Source organism: Mus pahari, chromosome 3, assembly GCF_900095145.1.
Source record: "Mus pahari chromosome 3, PAHARI_EIJ_v1.1, whole genome shotgun sequence".
NCBI classification, from domain to species: domain Eukaryota; kingdom Metazoa; phylum Chordata; class Mammalia; order Rodentia; family Muridae; genus Mus; species Mus pahari.
Genome location: NC_034592.1, coordinates 14,066,208 through 14,082,648, shown reverse-complemented (window position 1 = coordinate 14,082,648; position 16,441 = coordinate 14,066,208). Strand labels below are relative to the sequence as shown.

Sequence of the window (16,441 nt, the reverse complement as noted above, 5' to 3'; positions counted from 1 at the left end):
AGAGAGAGAGAGAGAGAGAGAGAGAGAGAGAGAGAGAGAGAGAGAGAGAGAGAGAGAGAGAGAGAGACAAGACAAGCTGAAGAAGATGGGGGACAGATTTGAGGAGCATAGCAAAGTCAGGTTAGAGCATGACAGCAGAGGGGAGTCGCCCACAGTCCCTGTGATGTGATGTGTGGTGGAGATACTGCCTGTGGCCTTGGAGATACTTGTCTGGGGACGGTTGGTTCCTGTACACACGCCTGGGCAAATCAGAAGTCTGCCAGAACTCTTCCCCGCCCACAGGTGTTCAGAGCTGTGTGTTATCTCTCCCGAGGGTGAGTTCCGCTGTGTGCCTGAGGTCCGGGCTGTGCCTAACAGCTTGCTGCACAGACACTGAACCATCCTGGGCTCTGACATGAACCTCAGAGGTGAGCTGAGGAATCAGGGGCTGGCTGTGGGCACCCTCCATTGATTGTGCACTATCTGGACCGGGCTTCTTTGCTGCTGGGGTCAGAGGCTCAGAGTGGGCAGGGCCAGGCAGGCTGGACTGGCAGGAGCCCCGAGTGTCCCTGGATCTGTGTTTGTGCATGAGTACTGTCGAAAGGTGGGGCTAGAGTCACAGTGGAAAATTCTGATCTGACTAGGCAAAGCTGCTGAGGGAGGGCACTGAATGTATGTGATCTTTCTGTCTCTTTACTGGACATCCTCTTCACCACCTGCCTAGGTATTCCAGAACACAGGTGGTGGTCAGTGGCCATGAATCAGGCCCTTCAGGAGCTCCTAGGAGTCCAGGCCACCTGTGGGGAGAAGGGGAAGGAGGCCAAGGGGAGGAGACTCTAGGTGGCTGAGTCCAGTAATCTTGCAGGGCTGGAGAGGAGGGGTGATGGGAGGAAGGGTGGGGCTGGCTCCCCAGCCCTCACCTGGTCAAGCCAGGGTCAATTCAATAGCAAAGAAATATTCTTGGTACTACACAAAGAAACACACAAACAAAAGCAGAATTAATCCTGGGAGAGAATTTCTTTTTGCCAGAAGTGTGTGCTACCTGTGAGGAATACAAGAGAGTACAACGTCCACTTAGTTTCTATTCTAGCTCCAGTGGTGACTGTGACTCACCCCACCCGTGGGCCCGGACCTTACAGTCTGATGCCACCGTGTAATTCCTAGTCAGCACAAAGGCTAAGGGCAAGATAGAATCCGCAGGCACGAACACCGGAACATTGACCCTTGGTGGCTCACCACCTTAGACAGGGAAAACTCACTTCTCACTCTCCATTCTTTCTTCCCGTGGTAGAAATACATAAAGCAAAATAACCATCTTAAACATTTTCCCCATAACAAAGAAGATAGAGTTTCCTTATTTATTTTTGTGTGTGATGTGTACATATGGGCATGTATACATGGGCATGTGTGAGGGGATCAGAGGGCAACTCTGTGGAGGTGCTTTTCTTCTAACTCCTGGGTTCCTGAGCTCAGATTCAGCTCTCAGGTTGTCAAGCTTATACAGGAGGGCTCTACCTACTATGCCATCTTATTGGCCAATCTTAGCAATTTTAAGTAAAAAGCTCAGTGTCTTTAAATACATTAATTTTAAGCAGGACTGCACAACTTTCTATTCTGGTGAATTTGGTGGGGAAGGAAGCTCGGTGCTGCCCTCCGATACCCCAGGGAGGGGCACTGAGGCCTGACAAGGGCCTTGGTCCAGTGTGGATGCAGCAAGACTGTCATGATTTCTAGGCAGGGCCCAGCATGGTTTAGTTCTGGGATAGACTTTTGGATGAGGTTGAGGTTGGGTTAGAAAACAAGTTGCTTTCAAGTTTTTGGGTAGCGGGATTGGGGGTGGGGATGCTCCAAGAGTCTACTGAGGTGCTGTTGGGGAAAGGGATCAAAGATAATGCAAAGAAGTGACCTGGACAGGAAAATCAGGGGTGTATGGAGGACTGGAGGTCAATCTTGGTTGGTGGGTAAACTCTCAGAAGACAGAAGAGAAAAGCAGGTCAAGGCTGCCCAGGTGCCAGGGCAGCTGGTTTAGAGGCAGGCAGGGAGGACAAGCAGGTGGGCGAAAGGCTGGGGCTCTGGCCCTCGGCAGATTTTTCAGTATTTTTTCCTACAAAGGCAAGGCATGGGTGGGGTAGGTATATAGAGGAAATGTCCCCCCCCTTTTAAACCACAGAATTATTATTATTGTTTTGCTCATGTGAGAAACTACTAGAATGACAAATGTAGCAAGGCAGAGGGAATGGCTTAACGTTCCTTGAGCTGTAACCCAGGTTAGTAAACAGTGTGACTACACCACTTAGAGGGAAAGAGGAAGGAGCCATAAGGAACAACAAAAGAGGTGTGCTGTGGGTGTTGTAAACTCTTATCCTTGGCTAATGATGTAAGATCTATCCCGTAAAAGAGGGTAATTGTGTTGGTTATGGAAGACCAAAAACATATAAAGAAGTAAATTGGGAGGCACCCAAAGGACAATAACTTCTTGTTTTTCATCACTGAATTGATCATTTACACCCTTTTCTTATGCAATATGAAATTAAATCAATATACACTGTAAAAGATCTTTGAGATTGAGATGCCAAATTTGTTCAGGGGTCAATTGCACGAGAATGCCTGTAGGATATCCAAGTGTGTTCAAAATATAAAGGTATACAATTAAGTTATAATCAGCTTTTGTCATTTCAATATTTTGAAAAGCTTTCTTAATCATTACACAATGGCATGAGATTTAGCACTGAAGATATACATAGAGGTTCAGTCAGAATCTCTATTAGCAATATCAAAAAAAGGGGGGTGGCCTTTAGCTGTGGAAATGTGTGAATATCACACAATAGCTTTTGAAAATTATCTCATGTTTTAAAGGACGAGGTTTGAAGCTGTCCCTTTTGAGGGTATAGGTAGAGTACATGCATCCACAATATATATCAGCTATTGAAAGGGTGGTATTTATTTTTTTCTTCTGGTGTGATTTTGAGAACAACCTTTTCAAAACATACTGGAAATCTTTGAACAGTGGGGATTTCTTTTGTAAGTAAAAAGAATATTATGTATATAATATATAACATAATCTTTAAGGCACTTTTGCTGCGAGGGCAATGAAACTTTGACCTTTGTTGGAGCTGTTAATCACTCCCCAAGAAAGACATTTCTACTATCTCCCTGTAGAGGTCATGTATTGTTGAGAAAGCAGGCACAGAATGGTAAACATTTGTTTTTTATCCTGTTAGGCTAATGAATATATATATAAAAAACCCATTCTTTTAAATCTCTCACGATAAGAGGCTAATCTGTAGGAGTGGGTGTGGGGGAGAAAAACAAACAAACCTGGTTGCAAAGATCCGTGTGCTGCATGCAAGTCCTGAAGTAACTATCATTTTTCCGATTTTGTTGGTTTGGTGAAAATGGGAGGAGTCCAAGGAATGTTGGAGGGTTCTCTATGCCCCATATCCAGTGCTTGCTATAGCAATAGGTTTAGATGTTCCATGCCCTTCTTTTGTTGGCCACTGATCAACACAAACAGGGATCAGTCAACACTGTGGTAGGGAAAAGCACACATCGCATTCCAATAAATTTGGAAATCCTAAACTGACCCAAAACCTCAAGGGCTAGCACTATACTTTCTTTATTTCCTCCAGTCTTAGGGTCTTAGGTACCTTAATGCTATTAGAAAGGACAGTAACTTTCTGTCTTTGAGACAACAAATCTCATACCTATATACCCACAGGAATATCTGCCCCAAACAGCTGTATAGATTCTGTATGTCCTTTATGACTTCTCTATTTTAGCATTCAGAACTCCTTGTTTTCACCCAGTTGGGGACCCAATATCAATACCATTACCAATATCAATCAAAGTGGAGGACTGTGACAGAGTATGACATTTTTGTGGCATCAGTATCGGTAAGACCAGACAAGGTTTCAACATTTACGTAAAGAATTAAAGAGGGTTGTTACCTAGAAATGTGCTGTGATCTGTTGTGGATTGGTTCTAATGCTATTTGTATTAATTCAGCTTCCCAAATCACACAGGAACCTGCACGTCTCCTGTAAGATGCTGAGGGCTCCTGCCCCCGTTGGCTCTAATTGGTAAATAAAGTTTGTGGTGGCCAATGGCTTGGCGGGGAGACAGAGGTGGGACTTTAGGTTTCCTGGGCAAGGGAACACCAGGAAGGAGGAGGTTGGAGAATCACCATTGCCGGGAAAGGAGAAGAATCCTGCCTGAGGAATGTAGGGCAGAGAGATGGCCAACATGTAAGAGTCGGGGATAGTGGCCCATGAAGGCTACAGGCCTGGCTCTGTGGTGGCCAATAGAATATAGATTTTAATAAGTGATAATTCAGGAATATCAGAGGGGTGAGTGTGTTGACTGCAGGGAGATTTGGAAGTGTCTAGCCACTGAGCAGTTTAAGGCATATTAAAATAGAAGGCTGTGTGTGTGTGTCTTTCATTCCTGAATCCAAATCATTTGGGCAGGTAGTGAGGAGCTCATGAACACCAGCTGGGAAGTTTAGAGCGGATTAACCAACTACTGCTTCAGTGACCACGTGATATGGAACTTTCCATCCCCTGGAATTCTTATATGAAATTCTTTGGTTCATGGTGACATAAAGTAGTGAGAGCAGCTGAGGAATAGAGCATTCCTTGTCAACAGGCACCATTCCTCTTGAAGACATTAGTACCTTAACTTCTATAGTAAAATCTTCATCAACGACACCAGTGACAGCAGGAACCCCCATTAAGTCTATACTACCTTCCCCCCAAGCCATCCCACTGGGCTTGGGGAGTAGGTCCTCAAATTTCTGTAGGCACTGCTTGTATGCCCACTGCACTTGAAAGAATCATATTTCCAGCTGCTGGCAGGTCTAATCCTGCACCCCCTGAGGTGGATGCTTGGAGAGATGAAACATTTCATTGTTCATTGTATGTGCCCCTGACTTGTTGATAACTGTAGTTATTTCTGGAGCCACAGGCATAGAAGAAAGGAGCTGTCAATCTTTATCAAACATGTTCTCCACTGATTAGCCAACAAGTGCAGAACTGGCATGTTAAAATTACCGTTAGCCTGTCAGGGAGCCAAGGAGGCATCTGTACAGTCAGTCAGTCCTTCTGCAGGTGTCCTGGCTTCCCACATCTAAAGCAAATCAGCCTACCTGCTCTCAGCGCTTGCCAATAGCAGACAAAATGTTTTTTGTTGGCTGAGCAACCACCTGTCTTTTTTTTTTTTAAGATTTCTTTATTTATTTGATATATATGAGTACACCATTGCTCTCTTCAGACACACTCATTACAGATGGTTTTGAGCCACCATGTGGTTGCTGGGAATTGAATTCAGGACCTCTGTAAGAGCAGTCAGTGCTTTTAATCACCCCAAACCCCTGTCTTTTTTTTTTTTTTTTTTTTTTTTACTACCTTTGTAAGGCAACCAAAAAAGAATGTCAACAAAAGATTCTGAGAGGACCATTAACATTGAGGAAGGTCTGGGTAGGTTTCAGGCAGTTTTTGTCATGCTCACAGTGCAGCCACTAAAATAGGTCTCTTTCTCAGATGAGGCTCTTGACAACAAGTGGTGTTGGTGGTAGTGGCAGCCATGACAGAGGCACACTTACCGCAAGAAGCTAAGTGAGAAAAGTGTGCAGCCAGGGTTTTCCCTGGACCCTCTGTATTTGGGCCACGCCAGGAAGCTGTTGTCCACCCAGTTAATACTTCCTGGAAATGCCTTCCCAGAGATGTGTCTTAGTTGATTCTAGATTTCACCATGTTGACAGTTAAGTTTAACCACAGATGGCTGGCAGCGTTTATGTGGCTGGATCTCATGAATTCTCTGTGTACTTTGGATGACTGTCCATCAGAGAATGTCTTTTGCAATCAGTTCATGGGTTGTCTTTTTGCTCTTTTGTTAGAGCAGAAAAATATAATTTTAAGGAAGGGTGGCTTTTAGTCATTTCTTTCCTGAACCTGTCTTTGGTGTTGTATCTAAAACATCAACATCAAAACTCTCATGGTAGGCCTGGAGAGATGGCTCAGTGGGTAAGAACACGAACTGCTCTTCTAGAGGTCCTGAGTTCAATTCCCAGCAACCACATGGTGGCTCACAACCATTTGTAACGACATCAGACGCCCTCTTATGGTGTGTCTGAAGACAGCAACAGTGTACTCACATACATTAAATGAATAAATAAATATTTAAAAACCAAAACAAACCTTTCATGGTCCCCATTTCCTCCTGAATAACTGAGTAACTTTAGTAACTGATTTGCATGTAAGTCTGTGAGCTGTATGAAATTAACTTTTATGAAGTCTGGGTAGTGTTTTTCTTCTTTGTTTTGCATGTGAATGTTCAAGTGATCAAGATACGTTATTTCTCCACAATATTGACCTCAATATTTTGCTTAAGGTCAGTGCACTGACATTTCTGGGTCTATTTCTGAGCTCTTTGTTCTGCCCCACCGACCTATTTGTTCAGTCTTTCAAATTCCATGCTCCCTCAGGTAGTGTGAGTCCTCAGGCTTTATCCCTCACCACTATGTAGTTTGTCCTGGAACTTTTTGCTTCCCTACATAACATTTAAAATCAGTCTTTTGTTGAGACAGAATGTCTTATCTGAGGTTGGTTTTGGAGTCACTAGGTAGGCAAGGGTAGCCTTGAAATCGTGATTCTCCTGCATTCACCTTGTCTTAGCTAGGGTTGTACTGCTGTGAACGGACACCATGACTAAGGCAACTCTTATTAGGACAACATTTAATTGGGGCTGGCTTACAAGTTCAGAGGTTCAGTCCATGATCATGGATCAAGGCAGGAGCATGGCAGCATCCAGGCAGGCATCATGTAGGAGGAGCTGAGAGTTCTACATCTTCATCTGAAGGCTTCTAGCAGAATACTGGCTTCCAGGCAGTTAGGATGAGAGTTTTAAAGCTCATACCCAATCCCAGCACTTGGGAGGCAGAGGCAGGAGAATTTCTGAGTTTGAGGNCAGCCTGGTCTACAGAGTGAGCTCCAGGACAGCCCAGGGCTACACAGAGAAACCCTGTCCCGAAAAATAAAAAAAAATAAAAAACAAAAAAACAAACAAAAAAACCTCATACCCACAGTGACACATCTACTCCAACAGGGCCACACCTTCTAATAGAGCCACTCCCTGGACCCAGCATATACAAACCATCATACACCTGCAAAGTGCTGCAATCTACCTAGTTTTGTGCATCTTAGGAAAGCCACACTACCAACTGAGACAACTTTCCAGCTCACAATCAGTCTTTGGATACTTACAAAATAACTTGATAGGATTTTGATGTTGCTCTATTGACTCTATATTGAAGGCTGGGATGGACAGGTATCTTGACAGCTTTGAGATATCTTAAATATAAACTGTGGTCTCTTTCTCCTAATGTGCCACGTGATGGGAGAAGGCAGAATGGAACCTTGTGACTTGCTTGGCTGGTATCCAGTTCCCTCGTGAGCAGGCCAGCTAGCTCTCAACCAGGCAGTAGAAGCCTGAGAAGGAGTGGCTGGCTAGGAGAGAAGTGAAGGTTGATGGTGAGATATGCTATGGTCTTAAGGCTCCAGGTTTCTGGCACACAGTAGGCAGATCAAGATTGAGGCTGTAGGTCCCACGTCCAACAGGAGTGGGAGTATGAAGGCTGACAGCCATTAGAAGACAGGAGAGTAAGAAATATGGATTAAGGGCTGGTGAGATGGCTCAGTGGGTAAGAGCACCCGACTACTCTTCCGAAGGTCCGGAGTTCAAATTCCAGCAACCACATGGTGGCTCACAACCATCCGTAACGAGATCTGATGCCCTCTTCTGGAGTGTCTGAAGACAGCTACAGTGTACTTACATATAATAAATAAATAAATCTTTTTAAAAAAAAAAGGAAAAAGAAATACGGATTAAAAATTAATCAAGTTGTGGGGCCACCAAATTCCATTCTGCTTGACCCTGTCACCTCTGGGTGATTCTGTGTACTCACCTGCTGAGTAGAGGAGAACACTGCCAAGAAGCAGAAGAAACAGGTCTCTAATAGCCTTGGAAGTACTAGCCAGAATAGGGCACCTGCTGGTACCAAGGTCTTTGAATGCTAGGTCCTCCTCCCTGTAGGGTGTAGTGTCCCTGCATGCCTAGAGGCTCTATCACACAGAGGACAAAGCCTAGGTCATGGGACAGGACCATAGGGCCGGAGATGCAGAGGGGTGCTGCTGAGTCCTGTGAACTGAAGTTGTGGTGTGTAACCAGCCGCTAATGTTAATGACCTTGCAGGAAGCTGAGGTTCTTTAGGAAGGAACTGCTCAGGTCGCTCAGGAGTGGGACCAATGGGGTAGGAGCATGGGCTTGTGTGTCCCACGACAATGGTCTGGATTCCACAGGCCGGGAGGGGCGGGGTTTCTTGGCACCACCTGGACCTCTGGAGCAGCTACCGTGGGTCCTGTTTGCGGAACGGTGGTCAGTAGGAAGCTCCGGGTGCCGGAGGGTCCTGTGTTCCTGGACGCGTTCCTCCCTGCCTACTTCCTTCGGGCGTTGGACTCGGATGTTGCAGCAGAGGAATGGGGCAGGAGCTGGAGCAGGTGCGCCAGAGCGATGATAGATCTGCGATTGGGTGAGTGACTCCAGCAGGGCTGCGGTAAGCTGCAGGATCTGCTTTGCTTATTGTCTGAGGCCTCAGGCAAGTCTGGTCCTCTCCACTCTTCTCTCCTTTTTCTAGTCCCATCCGGATGGGAGAACAGTCGCATGCATCCTCCTGGAAAGGCTTCTGGTTTCAGCAGGGAACTGGGAATCACACCCAGAATGAGAACAGAGGAAGGGAGAAGGGCAGAGGGGATCCCTGCAGGTCCGGTGAGCATCCTCCCCTACCCGCGGCGCATCACACCTTCCGGGTGCTCCTCTTCTTCTCACACGGGACATTTTGTATTTCTCTTTGTCCAGATTTTTCCTTTTCATTATCGATCTGCATAAGTGATTACTAATAGTCATATCACCCGGTCAATACTAGGCTGTCTTGAAATCTCCCCTTCCTCACCATTAATCCAAAACACTTCAATTTAACCTCAGGTATGTATTTCGGACAAGGGCACAAAGCAGCCACATTCTTTGCCAGAATATCTCAAGAATGGTCCTCAGGCCATACACCAATATTCTTCCCCTCTGAAACATGAGCTGGGCTCTCATAGTTCATATCACTCTCAGCTGCTGTCTTCCCTGCTTCTACTCAGATGCACTTTAAATCCCCTTAAAGTGTTCAATCACTTTTTCTAGTTCAAAGCCATAGAGTTCACATTGAGCCAACAAGCAGCATGGTCAGGTCTGTCATAGCAATACCGTTTTCTGGTGTCAACTTCTGTCTTAGTCACTGTTCTATTGCTGAGAAGACATACCATGACCACAGCAACTCTTACAAAAGGAAGCATTTCATTGGGGCTTGCATACAGTTTCAGAGCCTTATAGTCCATTATCATCATGGTGGCACACATGGCACCTGAGCAGTATCTGAGAGCTACATCCTCATCCCCAGGCAGCAGGCAGAGGGAGAGAAAGAGATTGGGGCTGGCATAGGATTTTGAACCCTTAAATCCCATACCCAGTGACAAGCTTCCTCCAAGGCCACACCTGCTCTAACAAGGCCACACTCACACTTCCTAATGTTTTTGTTTTTGTTTGTTTGTTTGTTTTTGTTTTTCGAGACAGGTTTCTCTGTGTAGCCCTGGCTGTCCTGGAACTCACTTTGTAGACCAGGCTAGCCTCGAACTCAGAAATCCACCTGCCTCTGCCTCCGGAGTGCCACCACGCCTGGCTCCTAATCTTTCTAAAATAGTGCCCTTCCCTAGTGATTAAGCATTCAAATATGAGTCTTTGTTGGTCATTCTTATCCAAACTACCATAGTTCAGTTTCCTAGGTATGATTTTATTAAACCCATAGTCAACTCACACCCATATCCTTATAGGGTGATAGAGTTACTTCCTTTTTATTTCGAGGAATAAGGCATTTGTCATTCTGTGACATGGGTGGTTCTGGACAGATGATGGAGCCACTTATGGCAAAGCATTGGCAAAACAACAACAACAACAACAACAACAACAACTAACCCAACCAACCAACCATAACCCCCCTGATTTATATAATATGGAGTCACTCAGAGTAGGAGCGAGAAGGGATAAGATGCTTCCTTGTTGCTATGGGGAAAAAGGTTTGGAGAGACACAGTGTGAAGGGTGAATAGAGTCGTGGAGATAGAACTGCAAGCCTTGCTCCTGACATTGGGGTTGCTTTCCTAGGCTCTTCTCTGTCCCTTCTTTATCCCTCTGCCCTGTCCTCCATTTGTCACCTTTCCTTCCTATGTTAACAGGGGACGTCCATACACTTGAGACTCCAGTTCATGATGTGGTCCAAGCCTGGAACAGATGACTTGGCATCTTTAAGGCATCAAGACAAATTGCCTTGAATATTAAAATGTTCAGGGTTTTTGAAGAGCTCGACAAATTAGCGCCTGTCCTTAGGCTACTCCCATTGTTCAGTCTCTGTTCATTCCCAGTGAAATTTGCTGAACACTGGTTGGTATGAGCAAGGCAGGGACCAGGAAGTATGCCTGCCACAGTGAGCAGGAACAGGACATAGGCTTGGAGACAAGAGTTTCCCTGTAAGTGAGAGGTCTGGTGTGTGGGGACCTAGGAAGTAAGTGTGCCATGAGAAGTGCCACTGCAGGGGATAAGCTGGTGCAGTGAGCTGGGAGGTAGAGAGCACTCCCTCCTGAGGATGTAAGCCTGGGGTTGACACACAGTGCTGGCTGGTGAACTGTTTGGGCATGGGTGCTGTGGGGAATGGCTTCTTAGAAAGTGCAGGCTCCTGGACCAACCAGGAAAGTGGCTTCTTGTTGGTTCTTCCTTTCTGTCTGGGTTTCCTTAGTGCTTGATAAGAAGGCTAAGTGAACATCTTGGGAGTGATCATTCCGTGAGGAGATGTGCTGTTCAGAACCTGGCTGAACATACTAACTTTTCATCGCATGTAGAAGTAGTGATTGATGCCTGGTGATAATTAAAGAAAACAGCACAAGAACAGGGAAGCCCTGCTTGTCTGTAACTCACAGAGACCCATACCCAGCTGTGGCTAGTTTTCATCTGTGCTTTCCTAAGAATAACTCTAAGCATTTGTATTTCTTTGGTAAAATGCCTGGTAACCTTTTTTTTTTTTTCCTTTTAAAGGAGTTAAAGTCTAAGCATTTGTATTTTTTTGGTAAAATGCCTGGTAACTTTTTTTTTTTTTTTTGCCTTTTAAAGGAGTTAAGGGTTCCCCTTTTGTATTTCCTCAGTTTTGAGAAATATATATATATATATATATATATATATATATATATATATATATATATATATATTCTGGAATTAAAGGCCTGTGCCAACATGCCTAGCTCTTCCTATAATCTTAATGTACACAAAGTATGTATGAAAGCAGATATATCACGAGAAATTGCCCCCTTCCCCCTAGCATATCTTGTTCCTGGAGGCTAGATGTTCAAAGCCCTTATTGATTGCAGTTATCTCCCCTTTCTGATTATGCATCTGGGATCACATCTGGGGCATCTTGGCTTCAGTCAGTGTCACAGAGACTCATGTTTTCAGTGTCATGGAGACTCACGTTTTCTTCTGAGCATTTTCGATTGGCATGGGTGCTGCTCTTACATTTAGATTTTAGTCATTTATCTTTCATAAACTTTTTTGTTTGTTTGTTTTTGTTATTCCAGGAAGGTTTCTTTGTGTAGTCCTGGCTGTCCTGGAACTCACTTTATACACCATGCTGGCTTCGAACTCAGAGACCCACCTGTCTCTGCCTCCTGAGTGATGGGAATAAAGGTGTGAGCCACCACTACCTGGTTCATTTCTCAGCTACTGTTTCCTGGGTTTTTAAAAAAACGTTTTCAAAGAATTAACGTTGGGATTTTTGATTTTGTCTTTGTTTCTTTCTGGCTCGCTAAAGTTTGCTCTCATCTTTACAGTCTATTTCCTTCACTTTGGATATAATTTTCTTCCTTTTCTGTTCGTGGTGGCATCAGAAGGGAGCTTAGCTGGTCACTGCAGACTTCTCTTCTGTTTTCTCAATCTGGAGTCTTGTCCCTCCCAGGCCTTTAGCTTGACTGTAGCCACCCACCTCCATTTTTCTTTTGTCTATGTCTATTTCCTCTGTCTTTGTTAATTTTGCCATACGTGTTTATCTATGGTTTCATGTCATGAATGTTCATTTATATATGTTACAGTGTGTCATCACTTCTTTTCAAATCAACAAGAAAGAATATCCCTCTGCCTTAAATGAAACTGCACACCTGCTGTTCATTTTCTGACTTTCTTTTCTGCAGGCTCCCCTGCTGGTGTCCCCTTTTTGTGGTGTGGCCCCAGTTTCCCCTGATCCTTTGTGTTTTCATGTCTCATTTCTTTACGTGTGACAGGCTTAGTGACTAAGTCAGTTGAACAAAGTTTCATGAACCAAAGTCAATGCCTAAATTGGTTTTATTATCATAATACTTTTAGGACTTCATTAAACATCAAAATAAAAATAATGTCATTTTCAGAGACATCTGAAAACAAGAGTGCTTAGGGACAAACGTATCCAATTTGCACTAACGTCTATATAGTTAAATATTGGTTACAGACCTGAATGCTAGCACCACATGCAGAGGTGGGAAGATCTGATGCTGCTGAGCTGCCTTCTGCCTAGGCTGTTTGTTGGAGCAAGCAAAACTCCAGGGGGAGTTTTTTTATAGAAATCAACAAACTAACTTTAAACTTTATATGAAGATTCAAAGGTTCTAAAATAGACAGATATTCAAAGGTTCCAAAATATTTTGAAAAACAAAAGCACAGCTGGAGGAATGGTCCTCCCACCCCCAAGGTGTATTACACAGTCACAGTTGTCAGTGCAGGTTGGAGTCGGGTTGACCACAGCTCCATCGACTGGATGCACAGTCCAGTCTTAGACCCACATGCTAGTCAAGTGGTTTTTGGTTTAAAGATTTAGTTCTATTATTTTAAAATTATGTGAATGCGTATGCGTCTGTGTGTGGTTATGTGTACAGGTACCTGTGGAAATCAGAGGTGTCAGTGGACCCTCTTAGAGCTAGAATTACCGGAGATTGTTTGCCACCTAAGGGGGTGTTGAGAATTGAACTTGGGTCCTCTGCTGTGCGATGTGCTCTCTGAACTGCTGAGCAGTCTCATCAGCTTGATTGCTTAGAAAAAATAATTGGTCTTATTTTAGATTTGCTTTTTATTGTCTGAAGATTTCATACATGCATATACATATTTTGATCAAATCTCTGGGGCTCCTCCTCTATTCTTCTCCTGCTGCCTGCAGCCACATTCCACACAAGATTCCACACAAGTGTGCTTCTTTTCAAACCCATTTAGTCCACTTAATACTGCCTGTATGTGCTTGGATGTAGGGTCATCTCTGGGAGCATCTGCCTGTATGTGCTTGGATGTAGGGTCATCTATGGGAGCATCTGCCTGTATGTGCTTGGATGTAGGGTCATCTATGGGAGCATGAGCAGCTTCTCAGGTGTTGTCTCCCTTCCCTAGCAGCTGTGAGTGAGCAATGGCTTAGATAGAGGTGGGACTTCATGAGCCTGTCACCTTTCATGCTGGGGTTTTCAGTCGGTGGCTTTTTAAGAAAGGCGTGTGTATGCATGAGTGTGAGTGTGTGCATGGATGTGTGTGTGTGCATGGATGCGCGCACACGTGTGTGTGCTTATGAGTACCAGTGCAAGGCATCAGGTGTCCTTCTTTATCACTCCCTACCAATGCCTTTGAGGTAGGGTGTCTCTGATCCTGAGGCGCAGTTTTCTCAGGTAGGCTGGAAGACCACAAACCCCAGTGATTCTCCAAGGGTTCACTCGACTTTGTGGTGAGTCTCCACAGCATCGTGCTGTCTAAACAGACAGACAAGAGGCATGTGTGTCTCATGTATCCTGTGTAGGGAGGCACAGACAGCAGGAGGGGATTTTTCAAAGCTTATCAAACTATAACTAAAATGGGCACATGTTGTTAGATAGAAATTATACTCCAAAGGAGTTTTCTTTTCTGATGCTGGTGGCCCACATCTTTAATTCCAGCACCCCAGCACTCAGGAGACAGAGGCAGGTGGATCTGTTTGAGACAGAGAAGCCCTGTCTCAAAAAACCAAGGAAAAAGTTATTTTCATCTTTTATTTTTATTTTATGTGTATGTATGTTTTGTCTGCATATATATCTGTGTACCATGTGTATTTAATGCCTGTGGAGGCCAGAAGAGGGCATTGGATACCTTGGGACTGGGGTAATGACAGTTGTGAGCTGACAGGTGGATATTGAACCTTGGTCCTCTGGAAGAGCAGTCTGTGCTCTTACTGTTGAGCCATCTCTCCAGTCCAAAAATTAAAAAGGAGCAACTATTTCAAGATTGGACAAATACTGCTGTCAGTTAGATTTCTGTATAGCTAACATAGTAACTGTACAAGGGGGTGGGCAGAATATAATGAGAACAAATAAAGTTTAAATGTTGCTTTCTCATTATATGATTCTAGCATCTTTTAGAAATCAATTGGTCCATTGTGGGGGGATTTGGAGACATGGAGAGAAAACATAAGAAGTAAGACATGGGATGGCCCTGGGGGATAAAGGTCTTTGTTGCTAAATGTGATGACATGGAGTCAATTCCTAGAACCCACATCATAAAAGGAGAAATATGATCCTCCACAACTTGACCTCTGACCTCTATGTGCTCTGTTTCATTCACAGGTGCACACACATACAACTAAATAAATACATAAAATGCTAAATACAAATTGCCACATCAGGTAGGTGAAAGGGCAAGTTCCTGGCTGGGACAGGGAGAGGTAAGCATTTTTAGACATAAGCCTTAAAACATGTCACGTGAATGTCAGTGTGCTTGTGACAGTCGGAGGACATTCATGGGTATCCATCCCTGCCTTTTCCTTGTTTGAGGCAGGGTCTCCTCTGTTCCTCCTCACTGTCTATGCCAGCCTATCTGGCCTATGAGCTTTCATGGGCTTTGCCGTTTTCCTCTCCCACCTTGTCAATGGGATTACCTGATGTCTGGTTTTTACATAGGCTATGGGGGTATGAACTGAGGTCCTCATGCTTGTATGGCTGTGGCAAAAACTTCAGCCACTGAGCTTTCTCCAGAGCTGGCACATGAGACTATTTACACACGTGTCTTTTAGGAATATTTGGACTTGATTATGAGAATGCATAACTTGGAGAAAAATCAAAACCATCTGAAGTATTGGGGGCATAGGTCAGTGGCGGGACCTACCCGTACACACCACCTCTGGGTTCAACCTTCATATGAGAGCATTTCACTGGAAAAGATGAGTTGCTATCCCTGTGGATGTAAGCATATGGGGCCAGAGGGGGAGTGGGACCCAGCCTCCTGTGAGCCAGGCAAGGTATTCATTTTGGCTTTTTTCAGTTTACCATGGGAGGGAGTGCTCAGCGGCATGAGGATGTGAGAGCCCAAGGGAACCCCAAAGATTTAGGGGAGCAGCTGGGGTCGTGAGTTGGAAGAGAACAACCTTCTTTCCCCTCTGTGTGCTCAGTGGGGCTGTAGCTCCAGCCAGGCTTGGGGCTGCCTGTGAAAGCGTGGCTGCAGGGCACAGGATGACCTCTGAATCTCAGGACAGGCCTGGGTACAGGCAGACCCCAGAAGCCGGTGAGTAACTGGATCCTGTGCTGCTGTTTTTCAGGAAGACCGAAATGCTACTCCCTTCACCTTGGAATCCTTCCCTTCATAGTGCTTGTCTCAGTCTTCTTTGGGTAAGGACCCAGGCTGATGAGGAACAACTGGGGCCTGAGCTGTGTGCATCCTTACTAGCACAGCAATGATGAGGGTGCTCTTGCCTCAGTACCCACAGAGGCATGAACAGCTTTTGCTTGTCCACATAGTGAAGTCTGATTCCACAAAAGGGGGCTGGGGCTGGATACCCAGTCATTTGGCTCTAACTGTGAGGGTGGGCCTGGGAAAGGAGAGGAGGACAGGATTGGGGGTGGTAGATTTCAGCCCTCTCTCAATGCTGTGAGCCCCCAGAGGGCAAGACACTGCCATGTCTACCAGAGCTTCTGTAGACACAGCCAGGAAATACTCTTTGATACAGTCTTGGGTTGTAGGTACCTGACATGGAGTAGGGGCTGTCTGCAACATCTATAGTTGTCTACATGCAGACCTTGTTCCCAGGGCACTTCCTCTTTGCCATCTTTTCCAGTGGGGTGAACATCCTTAGTTCTGTCACCTGATCTTGCAGCTCCACTGGGATCTGAGCTCACTGTGCTGGATTCAGTGATGCATTTGGAGGGAGAGACAGATAGCCGATGTCAGGTCTGTGTCCTGAACATCTACCCCTGTGCACATCCTTCCTACAGCTACCTGTTTGTGAACCTCAGAAGCCAGAACTTGGGTCACCCAGGAGCTGTGACTAGGTGAGTGGGCATTGAGAGACAGAG

General features: G+C 45.1%; 1 protein-coding gene across 1 annotated transcript in view; it reads left to right on the top strand.

Moving 5' to 3' along the window:
* The first annotated feature begins 8,110 nt into the window (after nucleotides 1–8,110).
* Nucleotides 8,111–16,441, top strand: part of Abo (ABO, alpha 1-3-N-acetylgalactosaminyltransferase and alpha 1-3-galactosyltransferase) — a 14,326-nt gene continuing 5,995 nt past the window's right edge. Inside the window, exons 1-4 of the mRNA XM_029536545.1 lie at nucleotides 8,111–8,563; nucleotides 8,669–8,799; nucleotides 15,688–15,757; nucleotides 16,361–16,417. Coding sequence (XP_029392405.1) covers nucleotides 8,511–8,563; nucleotides 8,669–8,799; nucleotides 15,688–15,757; nucleotides 16,361–16,417 — 311 coding nt within the window. The 5' untranslated portion in view covers nucleotides 8,111–8,510. The remainder of the gene's footprint in view (nucleotides 8,564–8,668; nucleotides 8,800–15,687; nucleotides 15,758–16,360; nucleotides 16,418–16,441) is intronic.